This window comes from Esox lucius, chromosome 11 (genome assembly GCF_011004845.1).
Source record: "Esox lucius isolate fEsoLuc1 chromosome 11, fEsoLuc1.pri, whole genome shotgun sequence".
NCBI classification, from domain to species: domain Eukaryota; kingdom Metazoa; phylum Chordata; class Actinopteri; order Esociformes; family Esocidae; genus Esox; species Esox lucius.
This window is the reverse complement of record NC_047579.1, coordinates 41456206-41477749: the sequence shown is the minus strand read 5'-3', so window position 1 is coordinate 41477749 and position 21544 is coordinate 41456206. Positions and strand designations below refer to the sequence as shown.

Genomic DNA, 21544 nt, shown 5'->3' with positions numbered 1-21544 from the left:
GGTGTACTGTCGTGTTATTCTCTTTCAGTTGATATCTGGTCTTTGTAGCTTCATATTTATTATTGTAAACATGGTTGGGTTTATCTTTTTAACACCTTTGCTAATCTCTGCTGTTTTCTTTAAGCCAGTCCCACACATGGGAATTCCCTACATTACATTCTCAATTACAATTACTTTTTTCAGTTGTTTTTGTTATTACTGGTAATGTGTCAAACACAGTACCTACAGCCAAATCATCTTTCAAACTATTCAAAACCACATTGAAAGTGTAGTTCGGCCCTCCTGTTTGACTGATAATAAAAACAACTTAACAGCAGATTAAACTGATCAAATCAGTCACCAAGGCTGTTCACCATGGTGAAAACTGAAAGTGGTGATTCATTCATGTGATTCATTCATTCCCCTGACCCATAATCTTTCTTCCTCCCCACCAGGCCATTATGAAACCAGCTTGCATCCTCATGCTTGTGTTGTTAGCTACTACATGGATTTAATCAACAGGCTTTGTGTTGGTTCTGATTGCTGTGTGATGTTGTTTCATCCAGCTTCCGGACATTGGGACCTCTACAGCTTTAATTCTGAGATCTGGCAGTGCTTGTTCCAAAGGTTGCTGCAACTCGATGACCCCTTTCTTGCTCTCTGTTTGCCGCTGTTTCATTTTGGACATTTTTCTTCCTCCCCTTTCGACATTTATTCCTTTCATTTCTTCGTCTACGGTGGTAGCATCTGGTTTTGAGTCTCGTCTGGTGATATTGTGGCGTCATTTTTCAAGGCAAACTGGATCTCTGTTAGTCTGACTGTAATATTGCAGGTGTTTGTAATTGTATCTACATAACAGAGCTGATACTGATCAAATGTATGAAATCACTGCATAACCTTACCTTTTCTCTGTTCTCCCATTGGACTCTGTGTTAATGCCTGTACTCTGGCAACACTGTGTAGTAATCCCTGTGTCCATGGTAACCGTTGGTAGAGCAACCGGTGCCTATGGTAACAGCGATGGGGTAAGTCTTTTCTTCTCTGTCTTAACCTGAATAGATTGTAGAAGTATTAGGCACCTTTTACCTGACCTGACCTGACCTTAACACCGTTTTCACCTGTTCCTACGGTATGGACATAGCCGTAATAGCAGAGTGCCCTGGGGGAGTTTTCCTTAAGGAACATGTTTTAGAGAAATTGAAGGCTTGTGCGAACACAGCTTGATGGCTTGCAAGAAAATCTGCTTTCAATACAGAGCCGTAAGCCTCCTGTAAGCACTGCAAGGACAGCAGTTCTTATGTAAAACCCTACACATGATTATTAGCCAGTTGAATTAATTGACCTGGGTTAGCCTGACAGGAAGCCAGCCAGAGTTGACATTGTAACAGAGGACGCCACATGAATCATATGTCAACACTTCGTCTTGGATACAATCAAACTATTTCAGGATGCTCTTCCATTTCGGCTGCTATTTTTTTTTTTCTACTGTCAGTGTGTGTCTATGCGAGGTTGAAATGTACTTGAAGTTCCTTCAGGAAGGAGAAGTGATTATCATTTTGTGCATGTGCCAGAAATAAGTGGATCCTGACCACATTGACCAGGTCAAAGGTCACCCTGGCCATTAGTGTGTGCGTCTGTCATTTTTGTTGTTTTAGAGTCTCTCTTTTTGTCCTGAGTGTTTATTTGCAGTTCTTGCAGATGAGGAGGTGAGTCAGGGTTTGCGTGTATAAAGTCACATCCAGGACCCAAGGTTGGAAAAAGAGGCTTCTGGTGGAACGTCTAAGTGACTCACCTCAGCAGGTATTTGTGCATATGAGTGGGTGGGGAACTGGACAGGTTTGCTCACTATCAATGCAGCGCCAGATAAGTGTACTGTACCCATCTTCGTTCAGTAAAAGTAACCTCCCTTCTGCTGGTTCTTTTTGGCAATAGTGGGAGAGTCAAGAGGGGAGAGGCTGTGGTGGAGAGATAAGGAGGCGAGGGAGGAAATGGGGTGTACTTTAGCCTGCTGCATTTGACTACCTCAGCAGCCACTTGGATACTAATGTCTTGATTCAGTTTTTCTTCTAAGCCCCTTAAATTATGCTATTGTAAAATTATTCACATCCAATGTAAAACCATTGAATTTCGCAATACATCTTTAATACATGTTAGAAATGCTTGTTTTAACCAAAGACGAATTAGAAGAGGAAAAAAGGAAAGAGAATAGACCTAGACAAAAAGGAGACCGAGCAAACTGGTGATATTTGAAACCAGATTTAACCTCTAGCCACATCACTCCCATTGTGAATGTTTACTAATTTCACTTGTTTTATGACACCGTTACAGTCAGTATTTAATCAATTTCATTGTTTAGGAGCTTGAAACAAACATTTCGTTACACCCGCGGTTAACATTATTGTTTTCCAACAATAAACTTTGATGTATTTCTATGTTTGATAAAGATCTTCAAGGGGCGGACTCAAAATGGGCCGGTGGTTGCGTGCGTCATATGGGTTGCAGGCAGTGGTATGACAGCCCATAAAACGAGCTGAATGCACCCTGTTCATGTGTATCAACCCTATACGTAACTAAGGATGTCCACCTTCGAGACTGGACAAAGAGCTGCATGCCGGTGACCAAATTCAAGAAACCGGACAACTTTATTTAGATAACGCATTGGCTAGCCGTACTGTTGGCTAGCTGTTAGGAGACATTCTTATAGATTTTTTTTTTTTACCGTTTTCTCTGCAAATGTCTGATATTTGGTAAACCAACCTTCAAGCGCAAGTAGGTGAGGACGTTTTCTCGTGCTTAAATAATTTACGGGGTAAATGGACAATCTGCTTCAATGGTTAACAATATTTTAAAACACATTTTTCAGACTAATTGCTCACCCAGGATATTGCTGTTATATTAAATAGCATGCTACTGTAATATATATACATTGTAGTCTACAATTGTGTTGATCGTGGTAACACTACTACAATAAGTGCTGCATAACATTACGCTAAAGCGGTCACTAAAAAAGCGCGAGCTCTCAAGCGCGTGCACCCAAAAGCACGCAAATCTCATCGAGCGCTAATCTTCACTTGTGAGAATAAGTTAATTCATTTACAGGGCTTGCCTTCATTTCTAAATGTAGTCTACGTCTGCATTTTCTTCCTACCTTTACAGATGCTCATGCATTAGTTAACAGTGGTCTAGGAACCCCCAGTTGATAGCACGGACAATTGAAGGTCAGTACATATTCCGTTTCATTGGTCTATTTCCACTTTTAAGAGGAGAATGTAGGTAGGTAGTAAGTGCAAATATAAAAAGTGATCGGTTTAAATTGCATTCTGTAACAGCAGTCTTCCTAACATGATCTGCAAAAATACCAAATTTTCATAGAATTGTGAATGTAGACCATTAATTATATTTATAATATTCAAATTAAATTGAGAAAAAAATTATATTAAAAAATAGTTCTGCATAAAAGTTTCTTAGACTTTACAGGTCTGATGTGGATTACATCTGTACTGGATGCTGGTACACAGGTTTTATGGCCACCCACATTCAAATGGGCTCTGTTAGAAAAAGGAATTAAACTCACACATTTTACTCCATTTCCTCCATTAAAAATGTCCTCTCTGAAAATACCAGCCAGTGGCTTTGTGGGTCTATGTTTGGTTATTTTGGTTTTCATGAAGAAACCTCTCTAAATGTGTCTTTTGTTTGTCTTTTCCTCTCATACCTGTAATTTTTCCTCTGCTTCCATGCCTATCCTCCGCCTTGTCCTCCTCCTTCCGGTCTTATACACTAACGCTGTATTTCCCAGAACCTCTACATCGTGTGTTTTAACGCCCTGACTCGTCCTGAGTGAGAGGAGGTCGGAACCAAAGAGCAGAATTCTGGTGCCACTCAGCACAGTAAGTTGTATCAGAGTCAATCATGAACTGCTTTGGCTCTCCCCCAGACAAGGACGCTCTCCCCGCACGATCCAGGCGCCCTGCTAATAACATGGCCGCCAACACGGCCACGCCCCCGTCCGACCGGCGCTTCCTCATCTTCTTTGACTTTGACGAGACCATTGTGGACGAGAGCAGTGACGATGTGGTGGTGCAGGCGGCTCCGGGCCAGAACCTGCCCAACTGGCTGAAGGACACCTACCGGCCTGGCCACTACAACGAGTACATGCAACGCGTGCTGGCCTATCTGGGAGAGAAGGGCGTAACCGAGAGCGCCATCCGCTCGGTCATCGAGAAGATCCCGGCCTCGCCCGGCATGCTGGCCCTGTTCCAGTTCCTCCGGCACCGCCCCCCGCAGGACTTCGAGGTGGTGCTGGTGTCCGACGCCAACACCTTCTTCATCGAGTCCTGGCTCCGTCGCGTCGGGGCCCGCCAGCTCTTCGTCAGGATCTTCACGAACCCCGCCACCTTCGACAAGGACGGCCGGCTGGTGCTCCGCCCCTTCCACTCTCACAGCTGCCCGCGTTGCCCTGACAACATGTGCAAGCAGGTGGTTGTGAGGGACTATGTGCTGCGGCGAACGCAGGAGCGGGGGCGGCCCTTTCAGCGCGTCTTCTACGTGGGCGACGGGGCCAACGACTTCTGCCCGTCGCTGATCCTGGGGCCCCGTGACATCGCGTTCGCCCGCCGGGACTACCCCATGCACCGGCTGATCACGGAGATCCACGAGGCCAGGCCGGGGGAGTTCAAGGCAGTCACGGTGCCCTGGACCAGCGGGGAGGATGTGGTGGAGCGACTCAGGAAGCATGCGGAGGAGAAATGATGCGTCTGGGGGGACGGAGGTTGCCCCTCCTGCTTAAATACAGTAGACACACTGAGGCAGTCACATTCCCAGACCAACAACCAACAAAACCTCTCTCTGACACGTGTGAAGCAACTCCCTTTGTATTCTAATTGAAGAGGCCTTTGTCTGCAACACTTAAGTTTAGTCCTGTCTGACTCAGCCGTAGACCAGAGCCAGAGGTGCTGTACAGATTCGGCAGCCTCTTAGCCCAGTTCCTCACACTCGGGTTTAAAGGTCAATCAGAAACACTAACCCAGTGGCAGTGGCAATTCCATTAATGATTACAGAGATCTGAGCCTTAGTTGATGCCCTACCTATCAGGCCAGAACTGAGTACACCAAAGCTTTTAGAAGGATTGTCCCCGTTACACTGGATGGAGAGCGATGAGGAACAAACATGTCTAAATAAATAATTGACTGTCTCAGTGATACAGTTAGTACAGATATATCCCCCTCATTATCTGCAGCCCATTGTTTACACTGAGCCCTATTGGTTTTTATTAACAGTCGAACTGGGTCAGTAGGGGACCAGTCCTAGTTAATAATTGGCCTGATTTCTGGCAGAAGCCCTTTCCACATTTTCACCCAGTGAGGTATGAGATATAACATCAGTCAGTCTATTTCGGTGTTATTCTTAAGGATTATGTTATAAGATTATATTTTGTTTGCATTTTGTTGTGGTCTTTGTGAAATATTAAATGTGTGTGTGATTGGTATGATCGGGGTGGGAAAAAAAAAATGTCAACATCGCCACCTGTTGGCAGACCTAAAGATTACAATTGAGTATTGACTCCAGTTTTAAGTTTCTGAAAATACAGCTTAAGTTTTAATGTGACACACGTACTGGCCATATGACAGAATATTTCCAATATATGCATGTATTATAATTTGTATATGTCTATTTTTCATGTACCATTTACTTGTACCTACATATTCCATCACCAGCAGGAATATAAAGCCATGAACTAAAACTTGTAAGTCTGAAATTGAATTCTCCTCTCCTCCCCCCACCCTGTTGTTCTGTGTATGAGAACAGTGTGTGTTGAATAAACTAGCACAATAGGATTAAATGCTATTTACATAATACATTTCACAACGCCAATGCCATACACTCCTCCCTCTACCTCACTATATGAACGACTCTCAGAAGCTGTGAGGTAAGTTTGAGCCTGTTTTATAAAGGACATGTCAAAATAACACCAGAAAGATTAATTCATTTATTCTGTATAATCTGTTATAATACATACGAGTGTTATCATGGATAGGACTCTATATAAACAATACAAGACCTCCAAACATCGTTACTCCTGTTGGTTGAAGGTTTTTTGTGTTGTTGTATAAATCCAATATTTACATAATTACACAGATTAGCCAGACAGTGGAGCTATATCAATGACCACATATAATTTATAATTTTTGTAATTTAGCCAAATATAAATGATAATTTGGCAAATGTGTTAGACGTAGTGAAGAAATCTAGTACATGGGTCCCTCACAGACCTAGTGAAGACATCTGGTACATGGGTCCCTCACAGACCTAGTGAAGAAATCTAGTACATGGGTCCCTCACAGACCTAGTGAAGAAATCTAGTACATGGGTCCCTCACAGACCTAGTGAAGAAATCTGGTACACGGGTCCCTCACAGACCTAGTGAAGAAATCTAGTACATGGGTCCCTCACAGACCTAGTGAAGAAATCTAGTACATGGGTCCCTCACAGACCTAGTGAAGAAATCTGGTACACGGGTCCCTCACAGACCTAGTGAAGAAATCTAGTACATGGGTCCCTCACAGACCTAGTGAAGAAATCTAGTACATGGGTCCCTCACAGACCTAGTGAAGAAATCTGGTACACGGGTCCCTCACAGACCTAGTGAAGACATCTGGTATATGGGTCCCTCACAGATCTAGTGAAGAAATCTGGTACATGGGTCCCTCACAGATCTAGTGAAGAAATCTGGTACATGGGTCCCTCACAGACCAAGTGAAGAAATCTGTTATGAGAGCATGTTTTGTACAGAGCCCCCCCCCTAAAAAATGTGATTAATCACAGAACCTTCAACAGTTAATTGTGATTATTCGTAATTTTAGAATGCGTTCAAATTATGCCCTCAATACACACTTTTCTGTTTAAAAAGCAGCACATTTTATTAAAGACATACTGTGTCTTATTGCAAACTATGGAAACTGCTTGACTTGGAATTAAATAAATCCAAGTTGTCACAGCTCTTAGTTTAATATAGATACAATGTCAGTCCATAACCTACCACAGTAACTGGCCACATCTAAATGGAGCCCATGGAAATCTTAGTTGAATGTTGCTGGTCTATTATCCCATAGTTCTAAAATCTGATATTGTTTTCTTAATAAACACACCAAGAACAATAACTGCTGTTAGGCTACTGTATAAAAAACCCCATCAGCCCCTCTTATGTGGAGAGCCACACGGTGTGTAGGCATTTACCCCACTGAATCACATCTAAGCTTGTCAAGGTATTGTCCTTTGATGTTTAGGTTGAAATGTGGTTACAATTGGGTTCAGGTGGGGGCCTGTAAACATTAGATTTCCTGAAAGATGGTTTGCCACAACAAAATGTTTGTCAAATTCAACCTAAAGTAGACTACTTGAACAGGCAATTGCATGGCAACAAGGTAGTCATGGTGGCTTAGAGATGTTCTCTACCAACATTAAATAGTTACACCGAATTACCGAATTAGGAAGACGGTCGACCAATCTCGGTTGTGTTTGTTGACCAATTTGCGTCTGTCATCTCCTCAAAAGTATGTGAAAAATATACAATACTCTCTTTCCATCCCGTGGTCGCATTGTCAATCTTTCGCAATGGAATAAAGAGCGCCGGTCAAAATAGAACACTAACTTGTCGGTAGTCTATAAAAATGTTTTAGCAGTATGGGTAACCAACTCTAAGAGACATTCGGCGATCATCGCCCGTTGAGTTTCCTAAAACAAAGTAAATGAAATTTGAGATTTTTATGATACTATCCTCATTTGTAGGCTACCAAATGTGTCTATATACCATGACAGGCAGTACTATTGATGGATTCAAGAACAGATCATTTTTATATGACTTGATTGTGTGAAAAGTACCGGTTTGACATTTTGTTCGTTTGCGTTATTAAAAAGATTATGCTACCGTCTTCAGTAACAAACTATAAGAAATTATATTAAATCATATTTCTTCTAGAAATTAAACGAATGTCGGGCGGTCCAACAACACAAGCCGAAGAAAATATGTCTAGTATGTAAGAAATGGGCCTGCTTAGAAAATACCGCCTTTATGCGCGCCTTTCAAAAATATTAGCTAATAAGACGATCATAGGGTTTTTGTAAATGTTACAAGACATTTCCAAGGAACGCAATAATTAATGTATTGTTTCATACCATTATTTCTGATGTAATTATCATTTTTCCAAAAATATACTATCAGGCAAAAATATGGTAGTCTATGATGGCAGCGGTAACCTACGTTCGGCTTTCGTTTGAGCTGAAGGGTCCTACATGTGCATGGTTTGGGAACTGGAGAAAAGCATTGTGAATAGTTCAAATAAGTAGGAAAATAACGTAGCAAATTTGAAACTGCTGTACGTTTTTACATACTGGTAAGTGCTATTGTATTGCCAAATGTCCAAGGCAATCTACCTAGTTTAATGAAGGCGAAACGTCAACTGTTACAATCTTGGATGTTGTTTGCCGGAACATCATTCATTCTGATAGCCGCTATGGCTAATAAGTATAGTTGCCTACCCGACCAAAACCTAGCTAGCTGGGTAAATAAAACGACTGAAACTGTAGATGAGTAATACTATAGAATGTGCAAATGTTCGGCCTTATGAAACTAAAGCATCTTTGTGTGGTATAAGTTTGTTGGGATTGTTATCTTATTACTCGTAGCTAGCTTTGTACGCATACATGCAATAATATTGTGTATTGGTAGGCTAGTTAGATGATAGTCCTGTGACTAACTAGTCTGTACACATGAACATCTGAACCAGTGAATAACTCAACGTATTGCAAAATTTGAGTAAACAACATTAATTGGTTTGTAGAATGTCCTCTTGTATAAATATTTGTTTATTTAAAGGAGAGCATTGTTTAGGAGTCGGTACATGAGGACATGGATCTGTTAAAAAGCATAGGCGACCAATAAGAACTTTGATGCAATTCTAATCGTTCACCATATTTACCCAGTCCCTTTCACAATGGAGACGGATCTTTATGACGAGTTTGGAAACTACATTGGCCCGGAACTAGATTCTGATGAGGATGATGACCTGGAGGCAGATGACAGAGATGTTGATGAGGTACGTTGTTCCATTTACTAAACTTTCAGTCACCATGTATGTAAATGCAGGTTACACACAGCCCAACCAGATAAAGGATTTGTGTTTTGGCAATTTATGACACTTTCCAATGTAAAGGCTGATGAGGATGACGAGGATGAGCCTGCTGACGCTGATGAAGAGGTCCCAGGGATGGAGGTGGTTCTGCATGAGGATAAGAAGTACTATCCAACAGCAGAAGAAGTGTATGGGCCGGAGGTGGAGACTATAGTCCAGGAAGAGGACACACAGCCCCTCACAGGTCAGAGAACACACACAGACACACTGTTTCACAAATACACACTCAAGCTCGTAGAGGCATTAGGTCCAACGGTTGTCAACTGACTACCATCTTCTTTGTGCCCCATCAGAGCCCATTATCAAGCCTGTAAGAAACAAGCAGTTCACCCTGATGGAACAGGAGCTCCCATCCACCGTCTATGAAATGGAGTGAGTAACTGGTGTCTGTGGCATGTCTTCCGAGTGTGTGCGTGGTCACCTTTGACTGCTCAATACCAAAACCCTCTGTGCAGGTTCCTGGCTGACCTGATGGACAGTCCCGAGCTCATCCGTAACGTCACCCTGTGTGGTCACCTGCATCACGGCAAGGTGAGGCACGCCCGCCTGGCCTTCGCCCCCTTGAAGAGTTCAGTGCGATAAGTAAATGAACCGGTCCGCTTCTCTGGGTTCAGTGGTTTTGTTTCTCGTCCCCAGACATGTTTTGTGGACTGCCTGATTGAACAGACGCACCCAGAGATCAGGAAGAGGGATGACATGGATGTGAGTACCCCCCCCCCTTTACACCCCTAGTTGCTGTTAACCTCAAGTTTGACCTTTGTTTAGAGAACCCGTTACTAGGGAGCCTTTGATTAATGCTGTTTTTCATTGATGTTTCAGCTGCGCTACACAGACATCCTCTTCACAGAGCAAGAGGTTAGTGGGTGTTAGAGTTCTGACAGGTTTTTGAAGGGTTGTGGGTCCTCAGTGACAATGTGTTATTGACTCCTGCGCGGTGCCTCCACAGAGGGGGGTCGGCATCAAGAGCACCCCTGTCACAATGGTTCTTCCTGATTCCAGAGGCAAATCCTTTCTCTTCAACATCATGGACACACCAGGTATTCAGGGAGTTTAGTGGAGAATAAACATGTTTTCAAGGGGTGTTGGTTTATGTGATTCAACACAGCAATATTTGTCATGCTAGGTTGGCTCCTTTCAAAATGCCAAGCATGACGTCATACACTGTATCATCCCTTCAGGACATGTCAATTTTTCGGATGAGGTGACATCCGGCATTAGACTCTCCGACGGCATCGTGCTTTTCATCGACGCTGCTGAAGGAGTGAGTGTTGGCTCTCTCAAATCCCCCTTTACCCCCCCCCCCCGTCTTTGTGGCCTATCCACTGACACCTCCCCCCAACTCTCACCAGGTGATGTTGAACACAGAGCGTCTGATCAAGCATGCTGTCCAGGAGCGCCTGGCCATCACCATCTGTATCAACAAGGTGGACCGCCTCATCGTGGAGCTCAAGCTGCCTCCCACAGACGCCTACTACAAGCTACGTCACATAGTGGATGAGGTCAACGCCATGCTCAGGTACAGCATCACAAACCTGTCTAATGTCGCCACTTGCCCTTTGGAAGTAAAGTTATTTTAACAGTAACCTTCCAACTTTAGATTCAACGTTATTGTAATTGTAAGTGCAAGTACAGTACCATGAAATGCAGTTAGCATCTTAAGGTATTGCATAGAAATGGCCTCTGGCTATAATCTTTTTTTTTAATATATATTTAGAATTGGGGTAGTTTGCATTGTCAAGCAGTGCTCAGGAAAGTGTTAAATCCAAATGGTTCATGGTACCAACCCCCTCCGAATCAAACCCTTGATTCAGTGTGGCCTATTCATAGTTTTCAGTCACATGGTTGCTGTGGCAAAAAGAAATTTAAACATGGCGGCTAACACTGGGAATTCTATGGAGCTAGTGCAGAAGCCGGTCAAAATGTCTTCTTCTACAGGCCATGAGTGTTTAGATCACCTCACAAAACATGAAAAACAAAGGAATGCAAACACACTGCAAGGCTTAGGCACTTGTTGACCCATGTACGGCACCCGCTGTGTTATTTACATCATAAAACAGCAGCATCCCTGTCGGAGGTGAACTTTGGGGATGTGTACATGGTTGTACCTTGTGGACAATCCATCCCCTTACACTGCTACCAAAATGAAAGCTTACGAAAGTACAGACAGCTGTCTGAACTTTCAATGAGGATGGGTCAATAATGAAATAGTTTGGGAGGTGAAGGTGAAGAAATCCTTCATTGTCAAAGCGAAGTTTAGTGCTAATGAACCAAAATTGCTTTTGCGTTTGTTCTATGGGTGGTCAGTGTAGCGTAATGCAGCCAGTATAACACAGAAACAAATGTACTGGTAATAATATAAACGTTTTCCCAGGGTCGGGTAAACCAATCCTAATGTTTAAATGACCCACCATTGACTGGCTGGGTTTCTGTGGAGAAGGTTGGATTGGTGCGATTTCCTCCTGTATTAACTTTATTAACTTAGCATTACAATGATTACATGTAAATATGATTACAAATAAAATATATGTGGTTAATGCATCCAATGGAACTGCAACTGTCATTTTGATGTATAACTAGTAAAGGTTGTGGAGCTGAAGGGCAATGGAAGGAGACTTTGCCCGCCAAGTGGCCGTTCCCATATGCCGTGACGTCACTTGAAAACGTTCAGTTCCCCTTTGTGCACACCTGTCTGTTTGGAAAAAAAGTACCAGATTGAATCCAGATGAGATTTCTACAGGTAGAAGCAGAGCATTTGTAAAAGAGATGCCATTGCAGCTGGAAAACTGCTGGCATAAAGAGAGCTCTGTAGTTGCCTAGTGCCCCATGTTCCCGTGTCTCATGGTGATCAAGCCTCCCTCCCTCCCCCCCTCAGCACCTACTCTACAGATGAAACCGTGGTGGTGTCTCCTCTGCTGGGGAACGTGTGTTTCGCCAGCTCCCAGTACTGTGTCTGCTTCACTCTGGGCTCCTTTGCGAAGATCTACTCCGACACCTACGGTGAGACAACCCTCCCAAACCCAACCCCCCCCCCCAAAAACCCTTTAAAACACATCTGACATCGCCAGGCTTCAGGGGTGTAATAAGAAGACAGGATAATTGCATTAGCCGGCTAACTTGGAACAACCAGAAATGACTATTGATGTTCCGGGGCTGAAGTGCCTGTTAACATATCAGTAATACTAGACTTAGTAATGTTCATGTCATACAGTCGTGACAAGTGAGTGCACCCCCTGGATATTTCTCTTTTATGTAAGAAAATCCCAGACATCAAAAAGTGGGAGATTATTGTAGAAACAATGATCAAAACAGCAATTCAAGTTCATTCTCACAGTATTGTGGTCATTACTGTACCAGTGAAAGAACCAGCGTTTCAGAATTATTGGCTGTTATTACAATATTTAAATAAGACTAAGTAAGTTGAAGAATATTATAAGGTGGAGCACACAGAGAAATGGTTAGAGATTAAGTTAATGTTGAGTACATATCTAATATAAAGCCTATTTTGATGTTATTGTTGTTAAGTTGCTTGTGCTCATTAGCTTTGGAGGGTGATTGTGTTATAAACCCCCCTCTATAATGTACGAAGGGATACTATTTCCAGCAAAACTATAGATTCTACACCCTTTTTAACCCCCAATCCGACACACTATACTGTACATGGAATTCATATTGCCCCGTGAGTTAGTAGCTATTTGCTTTTATTAGGAGTCTGGGTGGCAATTCATGAACAGTTTTAGAGAATGGTTAATTGAGGGGAAGTACTTAGGAGGGAAATACTTAGGAAATGATCTTAAGACAGTATTGTCAAATAATTTTAAGAAAATAAAGTTGACAAGCAAGAAAGACTGGTGTGCAGGCAGGATGTTTTAGCTTTTCACGTATTGAGCTTTTTGTGTCGTTGATGCCAGTGTGTTGACCCCCCCCAGGACTATTTTAAAATTAGGCTAACCGCTCCTTATAATTTCTACGGTTATATTTGAGGATTTGTTGTTGAGTCAATGAGATTGTTTTAAGCTTATATTTTAAGTATTTTATTTATATTCAAACCTCTCTTGGGTTTTTCAGGTGACATCAACTACACAGAGTTTGCCAAGAGGCTGTGGGGTGACATTTACTTCAACCCCAAAACGTGAGTGACTTTTCTTTAGTTTGTGATAATTTAGTTAAAATGTTTAGACTTTCATTAACAAAGGTAACCCCTGGCCTTCTCACCTTAGGCGCAAGTTCACAAAAAAAGCCCCCACCAGTAACTCCCAGCGGAGCTTTGTGGAGTTTGTTCTGGAGCCTCTTTACAAGATCCTGTCCCAGGTACGGTCACACACATATTAGCACCCTTAAAACACATTAACATGAACGCACGCCTGATTCAGCGTCGCTCCTCTCTCAGGTGGTGGGCGACTGCGACACGTCTCTCCCTCGGGTGCTGGACGAGCTTGGGATCCACCTTGTCAAAGAGGAGCTGAAGCTCAACATCAGGCCCCTGCTCAGGCTGGTTTGCAAACGCTTCTTCGGAGAGTTCACCGGTATGGCCACATTTATGCACTGCTCAGCACCTCGCATTTGAACCTTTCTTTGTAGCCAGTGAACCGCCCTCCTGCCTTTCATCAGCAGCGGTGTAATGGCGCTGTTAACGTCATGTTATGTGACAGACGAAGCTGAGTATGAAACTCCCTCCACCTGCAGGCTTTGTAGACATGTGTGTGCAGCACATTCCTTCGCCTCAAGGGGGCGCCAAAGTCAAGATGGAGCACAGCTACACTGGAGGACTGGACTCTGACCTGGGGGAGGCCATGGCAGAATGTGACCCGGACGTGAGTGTGGCTGGGAGTGGGGGGGTACACCGAACCTGCAGTGAGTGGGGGGGGGACATGGAACCTGGCGTAAGTGTGGCTGGGAGTGGGGGGACACGGAACCTGGCGTAAGTGTGTCTGGGAGTGGGGGGACACGGAACCTGGCGTAAGTGTGTCTGGGAGTGGGGGGACACGGAACCTGGCGTAAGTGTGTCTGGGAGTGGGGGGACACGGAACCTGGCGTAAGTGTGGCTGGGAGTGGGGGGGACACGGAACCTGGCGTAAGTGTGGCTGGGAGTGGGGGGACACGGAACCTGGCGTAAGTGTGGCTGGGAGTGGGGGGACACGGAACCTGGCGTAAGTGTGGCTGGGAGTGGGGGGACACGGAACCTGGCGTAAGTGTGGCTGGGAGTGGGGTGGTACACCGAACCTGCAGTGAGTGGGGTGGTACACCGAACCTGCAGTGAGTGGGGGGGGACACGGAACCTGCAGTGAGTGGGGGGGGACACGGAACCTGACATGAGTGTGGCTGGGAGTGGGAAGAGGCCGACATGGATAGTTGGTTACTAATAGGTGGTGTCTGTTTTCAGTGTTAATCAATAGCCTTGTTGTCGGAACTGCAACTGACCAAGCGGTTGATTGGAATTGAGTGCAAGTAAAGTGAGCTGTTTAAAAAAATATTAATAATAACCGCCTAGACAATGATGATTACTGATCACAAACATTTTAGGTGTCTTTCACCTCTTCTAAATAAACTAAAAGTTTTGAGAAGGAAACGAACTGAAAATATTTTCGCTAAGTCACACTGTCTTCTCAAGCGGGGCGCACTTCTCACTCCTTGTTCCTCCCGTCGTTCGGTTGTCCACTCCGTCTCCAGGGGCCTCTCATGTGCCACACCACCAAGATGTACAGCACGGAGGACGGGGTCCAGTTCCACGCGTTTGGCAGGGTGCTGAGTGGGACCATTCAGGCCGGCCAGCCCGTCAAGGTGCTGGGGGAGAACTACACCCTGGAGGACGAGGAGGACTCCCAGGTCTGCACCGTGGGACGTCTCTGGATCAACGTGGCCAGGTGACCCCCCCCGGACACACCCTTTTCCCATACGAGTTGGAGCCGAAGTCCACGCTTTTCCCTCAAATGTCTGATCCTTAAGTGCTTCAGTTAGGGTTTGACTTGGGGATGTCTGTCATCTGAACCGCAGGTACCAGATTGAGGTGAACCGGGTCCCTGCTGGTAACTGGGTTCTCATCGAGGGTTGCGACCAGCCCATCGTCAAGACGGCCACCATCACTGAGCCCAGAGGGAATGAGGAGGTGAGATGGGTGTCACCTCCCCCCACACACACACACAAACACACACACACACACACCCCCCCCAACCATCAAAGGACCTGCCTCAACCCGTCTCTCCATTCTGCCTCAGGCCCAGATCTTCAGGCCGCTAAAGTTCAACACTGTGTCGGTCATCAAGATCGCCGTGGAGCCTGTCAACCCCTCAGAGCTTCCCAAGATGTTGGACGGGCTGCGGAAGGTCAACAAGAGCTACCCGTCACTGACCACCAAGGTGGAGGAGTCAGGGGAACACGTCATCCTGGGCACGGGGGAACTCTACCTGGACTGCGTCATGCACGACCTGCGCAAGATGTACTCTGAGATCGACATTAAGGTCCGGCCTCCCTCCTCACGGCCTTCAGTTCATTCAGGCAGCCTTCCTGTGCTGTCGTTGAACCGCCTAAAACAAATGGACCGTTTTATGTGCAGTGTTTTTTTTTCCCTGAATTTTTCCACTTCTGTGTCCCTGTCTTTCGTCCTCATCCTTCCAGGTGGCTGACCCCGTGGTGACCTTCTGCGAGACCGTAGTGGAGACGTCGTCGCTCAAGTGTTTTGCCGAAACGCCCAACAAGAAGTAAGCTTCCGCTGGGTCCCCTGGCTGGCGATAGGGCAGCGTAACGTACACGTTTTGAGTCGGCAGGCGAATGTCAGCGGCCCGTTTCTCTTCACATTCTCTAACGTTCCGCTGCCTTTCCTCTTCTGATTGACAGGAATAAGATCACCATGATTGCTGAGCCTCTGGAGAAGGGCCTGGCTGAGGACATAGAGAACGAGGTGGTGCAGATCACATGGAACAGGTTCGACACGCACTTCATTCATATAGGGAGCCCTCACCCTCTCCCTGTATCAGCATGTGCACACGGCCACCTGGGAGCACGGCACTCCTAGAGGCCCACCGTCCTGCCCACTGCTGTGGCCCAGTTGTGCGCGCGTGCATGCATGCGTGTTTTGGAACTGGACAGTGTTTGGCCTTCTGTCTTCTGTTCTTCTGTGAACCCATCTGGGCCCCAAATTGCCAGTGTAATCTGCCGTGCCAAGGCAGTGACACACTTCAGCTCCACAGCTCATTAAACTGACCCTGTGCTGTTTGTTCCTCCAGACTAATGCATTATGTCCCCTGACCCCTGCTTCTAGGAAGAAACTGGGAGAGTTTTTCCAGACGAAGTACGACTGGGATCTGCTGGCTGCCAGGTCTATCTGGGCCTTTGGGCCGGACACCACTGGACCTAACATCCTGGTAGATGACACCCTGCCTTCAGAGGTGAGACCCGGGCTCCGGGATTGGTTCAGAAGGGGGACAGGGAGGGAGTTGGGTTGGGGATGATGTCCGAGGTGAGGCTAGGGTTTGCACGCCTGTCTTCGGCCCTAACTGTTAAGGCAGCTTGTATGAACTGTCCGTGTGTCAAGGTCGTGTAGGTTAAGTGGTTCTGGTTCTGTAGGTGGACAAGGCTCTGCTGGGCTCCGTGAAGGACAGCATCGTCCAGGGCTTCCAGTGGGGCACTAGAGAGGGACCTCTCTGCGATGAACGTGAGTCACTTACACACACAAGTTTGTACAGCTACCCTCATGGGGACCAGAAAATAGAAATTGCATGCTCCCTTGCTCTAATCTTAACCCTAAACCTAACCCTGACCTTAACCTCAATAAAGTAACATTTATGTCAACATTTTGCCCTTACCTTAACCCTAAACTTAACCAACAATGCCTGGGCATTAAAGAAACCTCAATTCTAACTATAAATTCAATTGTACGTTTCACCCTAAACCCTGACCCGGAAATGTACTTTTGCCTCACGGGGACCCGCAAAAGGTCCCAATGAGGCCAATTCTTTCTGGTTTCACTATACTCTTTGGGACATTTGGTCCCCATGAGTTCAGTAAGACCTAACCCACTCCCTTGCGTCAACCACACACACCAAATCCACCAGGGTATGTTGCTCTAAAAGCATTACCATCCCTGACCTCTTAATCATCCCTAATCCCTGTTGTAACTTTTGCCCTAAACCACACTTCTCATAACGGTGACACAAAAAACATCCCCATTCATTTAGCCCCATTCTTATTTAACCCCAGTTTGGAAACATTTGGTCTTCCTTCACAGCCATTAGAAACGTGAAGTTTAAGATCCTGGATGCGGTCATTGCCCAGGAGCCTCTACACCGAGGTGGAGGACAGGTCATCCCGACAGCCAGGAGGGTGGTGTACTCCGCCTTCCTCATGGTGAGGTCATCTCCCGGTCTCCCTCCCTCCATGACCGTAATTAGGGGACTGGTGTCTTTCAGCTGAGCTCCTTGTTTTTTAGAAGCTCTTTCAAGGGTTTTCTGTTTGGTTTTTGGCCTCCTCCCCTGGGCAGCCCTCTCCTTGTCCTAATGACTATCCCCCCCCCCCAGGCCACCCCTCGGTTGATGGAGCCATATTACTTTGTGGAGGTCCAGGCCCCGGCTGACTGTGTCTCGGCGGTGTACACCGTGCTGGCCCGGCGGAGGTGAGTCCATTGGCCGATTGGCCCTGTTACCGCCAGCATGGTTCCGGTATGCCTGGTGACTGTAACCATGTCGTCTGATGTGCCTTGTGTTTTAGGGGTCATGTGACCCAGGACGCCCCCATCCCCGGGTCGCCGCTCTACACCATTAAGGCCTTCATCCCCGCCATCGACTCGTTTGGCTTCGAGACAGACCTGAGGACGCACACCCAGGGGCAGGCCTTCTCCCTGTCCGTCTTCCACCACTGGCAGGTTGGGAAACACACACGCATACGTGCACCCAACTTCTTAATGCCCACCATATTTACTTGGACACAGGTATAGCAGCTCTCCCACTCTGGGGGTTGTGTCCTGGGCCTGTCACTACTGTTGTTTTTGGCTCTGTAAGGCTAAATGCATTTTTGCTCCTGTGTGCTTGTGCTTACTTGGTAAAAGGTTAGGTGGTAGAGACCTGCAGTGTCTCCCCGTAGAACTGTGATTATGGCCAAAAATCTATATGGTGATACATTGCTTGAATTTTTTGCAGTTACAAATGCCTCTTGACATTCACTTGCCCTGTCACGTTTTTCCCCTTCGGCTACTTATCGTAATTGAATATGTCAGCAATCTGCCTGTGATAAGAGGTTTATGGTCCCACCTCTTGTGGTGAGACAGCGTTTAACAGCTCCCCTCCATCTGCTGATTGGCCTGCTGACGCTCCATTGATTTTCCTTCCATGAGGCCTTTAACCTGTGGCTGTGGGTTTTGTTAGGGCACCCTCTTCTCTAGTGGATTCAATTACACATGACTCTCAATGAGGGCTTAGGGATGAGAGAGAGAGAGAGAGACCTCCTCATGAGAAACCCGCCCCCGCATCTGATTTGAGGCCAAGAGGGGACTGAATGAGGTGCTGCTGGCGAAGATAGCAGGTTTAAGTAATCGTTCTGAAAGGCCGTTCTGCTCTGAAACCAGAAGTGCTGGCGTTGTATTCACGGGGCTGGCGGGCAACTGTGGGTGGACTGTGGCGGTACGTTTCTGGCCTGGTGCAGATGATTGGACATTCGTCTGACTCCTTAACACGGGCTGTGGGGGAGTATTGTGTTTGGGTGGTGTTTGGTTTCAAGACCTGGGTGGAGCTTTTCACTGCAGGCCATCTCTGCTGGGGTTTCCGATGCTGTCTACAGGTCAGCATGATGTGCATTGTTAAGCCCCCGTGGACTAGGTGTGACGTTCACCTTTCAACCCGTCCCACGTCGGCCTTCCCTTTTCTATGACCTTTAACCCTCTGGTGACCCGTGTCTCGTCCCAGATCGTGCCTGGTGACCCCCTGGACAAGAGCATCGTGATTAGGCCGCTGGAGCCCCAGCCTGCTCCCCATCTGGCCCGAGAGTTCATGATCAAGACCCGCCGGCGCAAGGTAATCAACCCCCCCCCCCCCCCCCCCACCGCCGTGTCCCATTGGTCAGGCCGTGTCTGTTACTACGACAGTATAACTCACCTGACTGTCACCCGTGTCCCTGCAGGGCCTGAGTGAGGACGTCAGCATCAGCAAGTTCTTCGACGACCCCATGTTGTTGGAGCTGGCCAAGCAGGACGTGGTCCTGAACTACCCCATGTGAGGCTTGGGGAGACAGCCGGACGGAAGGCCCGAGGACCACCACCACCCTCCTGCTCCGCAATCTACACCTCCTTGTCCACACAGCCTCATAGGGAGCTCAGATCCACTGAGGTGGGTGGGGGTGGTTGGAGGGGTCGGGCAGGGTCTGCGTGGTTTGTTTGTTTCATGCTGTCGTTTTGATGTTTTTTTTTTTACTATCTTATCCGTGGTCAGCTGTTCTAAACTCAATGACTTAAGTTAATCAATGAAGCAATGAGATGGAAACAAACAGATCCTGCTAGCCTCCTGTAAACAGACCCAAACCTCCCTCTTGTCTTTCTAGGGGTGAACTTTATGATGTTACTGCATCTACTGTTGTAGGGGCTTATGGTGATGTGGGATAGCAATAGCTTCTGAAAACTCGTCAATAACAGAATTACCCTGTTGCGGTCTGTCTTGTAATGTTTGTTTTTTTCATGTATAAATTCTCCATTGTTCTTTTAATGTACAATTTTTTTTGATAGTAGATCTGATTGTTGTTTTCTATGACATTTGGATGGCTTTCGTCCTGTCTAAGCCGTTTTGGAATAAAAAAAGAAAAGTATCTGCTTTTGAAATCCATTATTTCTTTGATCCCACCAACCCCTTGCTATTCCTCACTTCCTCATAGAACTAGAGTTCTGGTTCCATTCAGACTGGTTTTCTCGGTACTGTAGAATCTCTCAATCTCTGTGAATTGGGCTGTATGTGGAGCGGACCTCTGCCATGTTGGCGCCCTGCCATCGGTGGCATTGATCAGCATGTCTTTTTAGGGTGCGTTGTGGGCTGTGACAGACTGACAGACAGGCCTCTGCACAGAGGGAGACCGGCGTTGGGGAGAGTCGCACCAGGGTGGCGTTGAACGCTAGCGTTACCTCCCTGTGATAAAGCACAACGGCTGTCCGAATCAACCGTTCTGTGATTTAAATTTCGTTTGCCGACGGGGAGGAGTCGAAGGACAAAGCAGTTAAGAGCCGCGTAGCACGGAAATAGAAGGTAAAATGCGCCGTCATGATGACTGGTTTGCTTTTAGTGAGCCTCTGTTTTACCATGCTTACAAATGTTTTGGAAGTTCAGTCAGTGATTCCCAACTGCATTTCCCTCTATATCACCTGGGCTTTGGGTTTTATTGCAGGAAAAATTGGCTGCGAGACACTAAGAAATTTGGCAATGCACTTCAACATTGTTAATGCGTGTTTACTTCACTGTTAATGGTTAATTTGCTTGTTTTTATGGCTTTGTGTTTGGCGTTGCACTCTGTCATGTCCACGGGGAAGGTGTGGGGGTGTGCTTGGACTGGATGGGCAAAGAAAAGGTCTAAGAGCGGCTTTGACATTTTGATTGAATGTCAACGGTGAGAACTTAGTTGGTGTGATTTTCATTTGGGCACACTGAGATGGGCATTGCTGCCTTCGGTTGTGAAAATATGAAAAGGAAAATGCGTAATCTTCCAACACGCTGGAACGTTCCAGACGGTTATCTAATGCAACGTTTTTTAAACATTTATCGGCTGAATTTCACATTCACTAAGTCACAGGTGTCAAACCGGTTCCACGGAGGGCCGAGTGTCTGCAGGTTTTCGCTCTCACCTTGTACCTGATTGATTAATTAGTTCACTAATTGGTTAGTTTCTACCCCCACCTGGTTGTTCAGGTCTGACCTGGGAACCAATTTAAAGGAAAACCCAAAGACCTGCAGACACTCGGCCCTCCGTGGAACCGGTTTGACACCCCTGCACTAAGTAGTTTGGTAGGCACTTTTTTTCTATGTAATTTACAGTTAAAGCATTCACTTCAAGGGGGCGATTTGAAACACCCACACAACTCCGTGGTAATAGTAACAAAACGCCCTCCGCAAAGTAGCTATCACTGGTGAGTGCCTGAAGGGAACTTTGTGCATATGGACTACTGTTTCTAAAGCTGAAGCATGCCGACTTCCCAGTTTTGTCCGTACAACCAGGCTTCCCCACACCTTCTTTGGATGGCGCCTGTTGTGACAGGACATGATGAACTCCCTCTTACACGTGTCTTCGGATGTCTCTGATTATCCTGTCTCTGCCCCTCCTTCCCCCCCACACTGGATGGCTGGCATGTGACCGTGTCTGGCCTTGGGCAGCGCTACGGACGGCAGCGGTTCTTGCCGGTCTGAACGCGCGGG

The 21544-nt window shown here is 46.2% G+C and overlaps 2 protein-coding genes across 8 annotated transcripts; both read left to right on the top strand.

The window, feature by feature from the left end:
* Positions 1 to 111: 111 nt before the first annotated feature.
* phospho1 (phosphoethanolamine/phosphocholine phosphatase 1) lies at positions 112 to 5816 on the top strand. 5 transcript variants are annotated; one of them, XM_010874763.3, is made up of 3 exons: positions 1040 to 2748; positions 3136 to 3197; positions 3917 to 5816. In XM_010874763.3, the coding sequence occupies exon 3, from the start codon at positions 3961 to 3963 to the stop codon at positions 4729 to 4731; it is 771 nt and encodes a 256-aa protein (XP_010873065.1). In that variant the 5' UTR covers positions 1040 to 2748; positions 3136 to 3197; positions 3917 to 3960; the 3' UTR covers positions 4732 to 5816. The 5 variants fall into 5 exon arrangements, with proteins under 5 accessions (XP_019906617.1, XP_010873065.1, XP_010873063.1 ...); XM_010874761.3 differs by having other exon boundaries at positions 3779 to 5816; XM_010874760.3 differs by having other exon boundaries at positions 1040 to 2752; positions 3779 to 5816.
* Positions 5817 to 7226: 1410 nt separating this feature from the next.
* On the top strand, positions 7227 to 19952 carry eftud2 (elongation factor Tu GTP binding domain containing 2). Of its 3 annotated transcripts, none has more exons than XM_013136101.4 (27): positions 7227 to 7244; positions 8962 to 9074; positions 9192 to 9354; positions 9464 to 9542; positions 9626 to 9701; positions 9807 to 9872; positions 9990 to 10025; positions 10117 to 10207; positions 10349 to 10431; positions 10520 to 10686; positions 12043 to 12167; positions 13236 to 13299; positions 13388 to 13478; positions 13558 to 13693; positions 13854 to 13981; positions 14838 to 15031; positions 15162 to 15273; positions 15383 to 15625; positions 15783 to 15865; positions 16002 to 16088; positions 16426 to 16552; positions 16731 to 16818; positions 17392 to 17510; positions 17681 to 17775; positions 17871 to 18024; positions 19061 to 19168; positions 19275 to 19952. In XM_013136101.4, the coding sequence occupies exons 2-27, from the start codon at positions 8973 to 8975 to the stop codon at positions 19368 to 19370; spliced, it is 2913 nt and encodes a 970-aa protein (XP_012991555.1). In that variant the 5' UTR covers positions 7227 to 7244; positions 8962 to 8972; the 3' UTR covers positions 19371 to 19952. The 3 variants fall into 3 exon arrangements, with proteins under 3 accessions (XP_012991555.1, XP_012991556.1, XP_012991554.1); XM_013136102.4 differs by lacking the exon at positions 7227 to 7244 and adding an exon at positions 7706 to 7723; XM_013136100.4 differs by lacking the exon at positions 7227 to 7244 and adding an exon at positions 8231 to 8372.
* The last annotated feature ends 1592 nt before the right edge of the window (positions 19953 to 21544 follow it).

Coding starts and splice junctions, on each gene's coding strand:
- phospho1 (XM_010874761.3), top strand. CDS start 3,892: ATGAACTGCTTTGGCTCTCCCCCAGACAAGGACGCTCTCCCCGCACGA.
- eftud2 (XM_013136101.4), top strand. CDS start 8,973: ATGGAGACGGATCTTTATGACGAGTTTGGAAACTACATTGGCCCGGAA. Junction 15,274..15,382: donor AGCCCAGAGGGAATGAGGAG/GTGAGATGGGTG, acceptor ATTCTGCCTCAG/GCCCAGATCTTCAGGCCGCT. Junction 17,511..17,680: donor TGTACTCCGCCTTCCTCATG/GTGAGGTCATCT, acceptor CCCCCCCCCCAG/GCCACCCCTCGGTTGATGGA.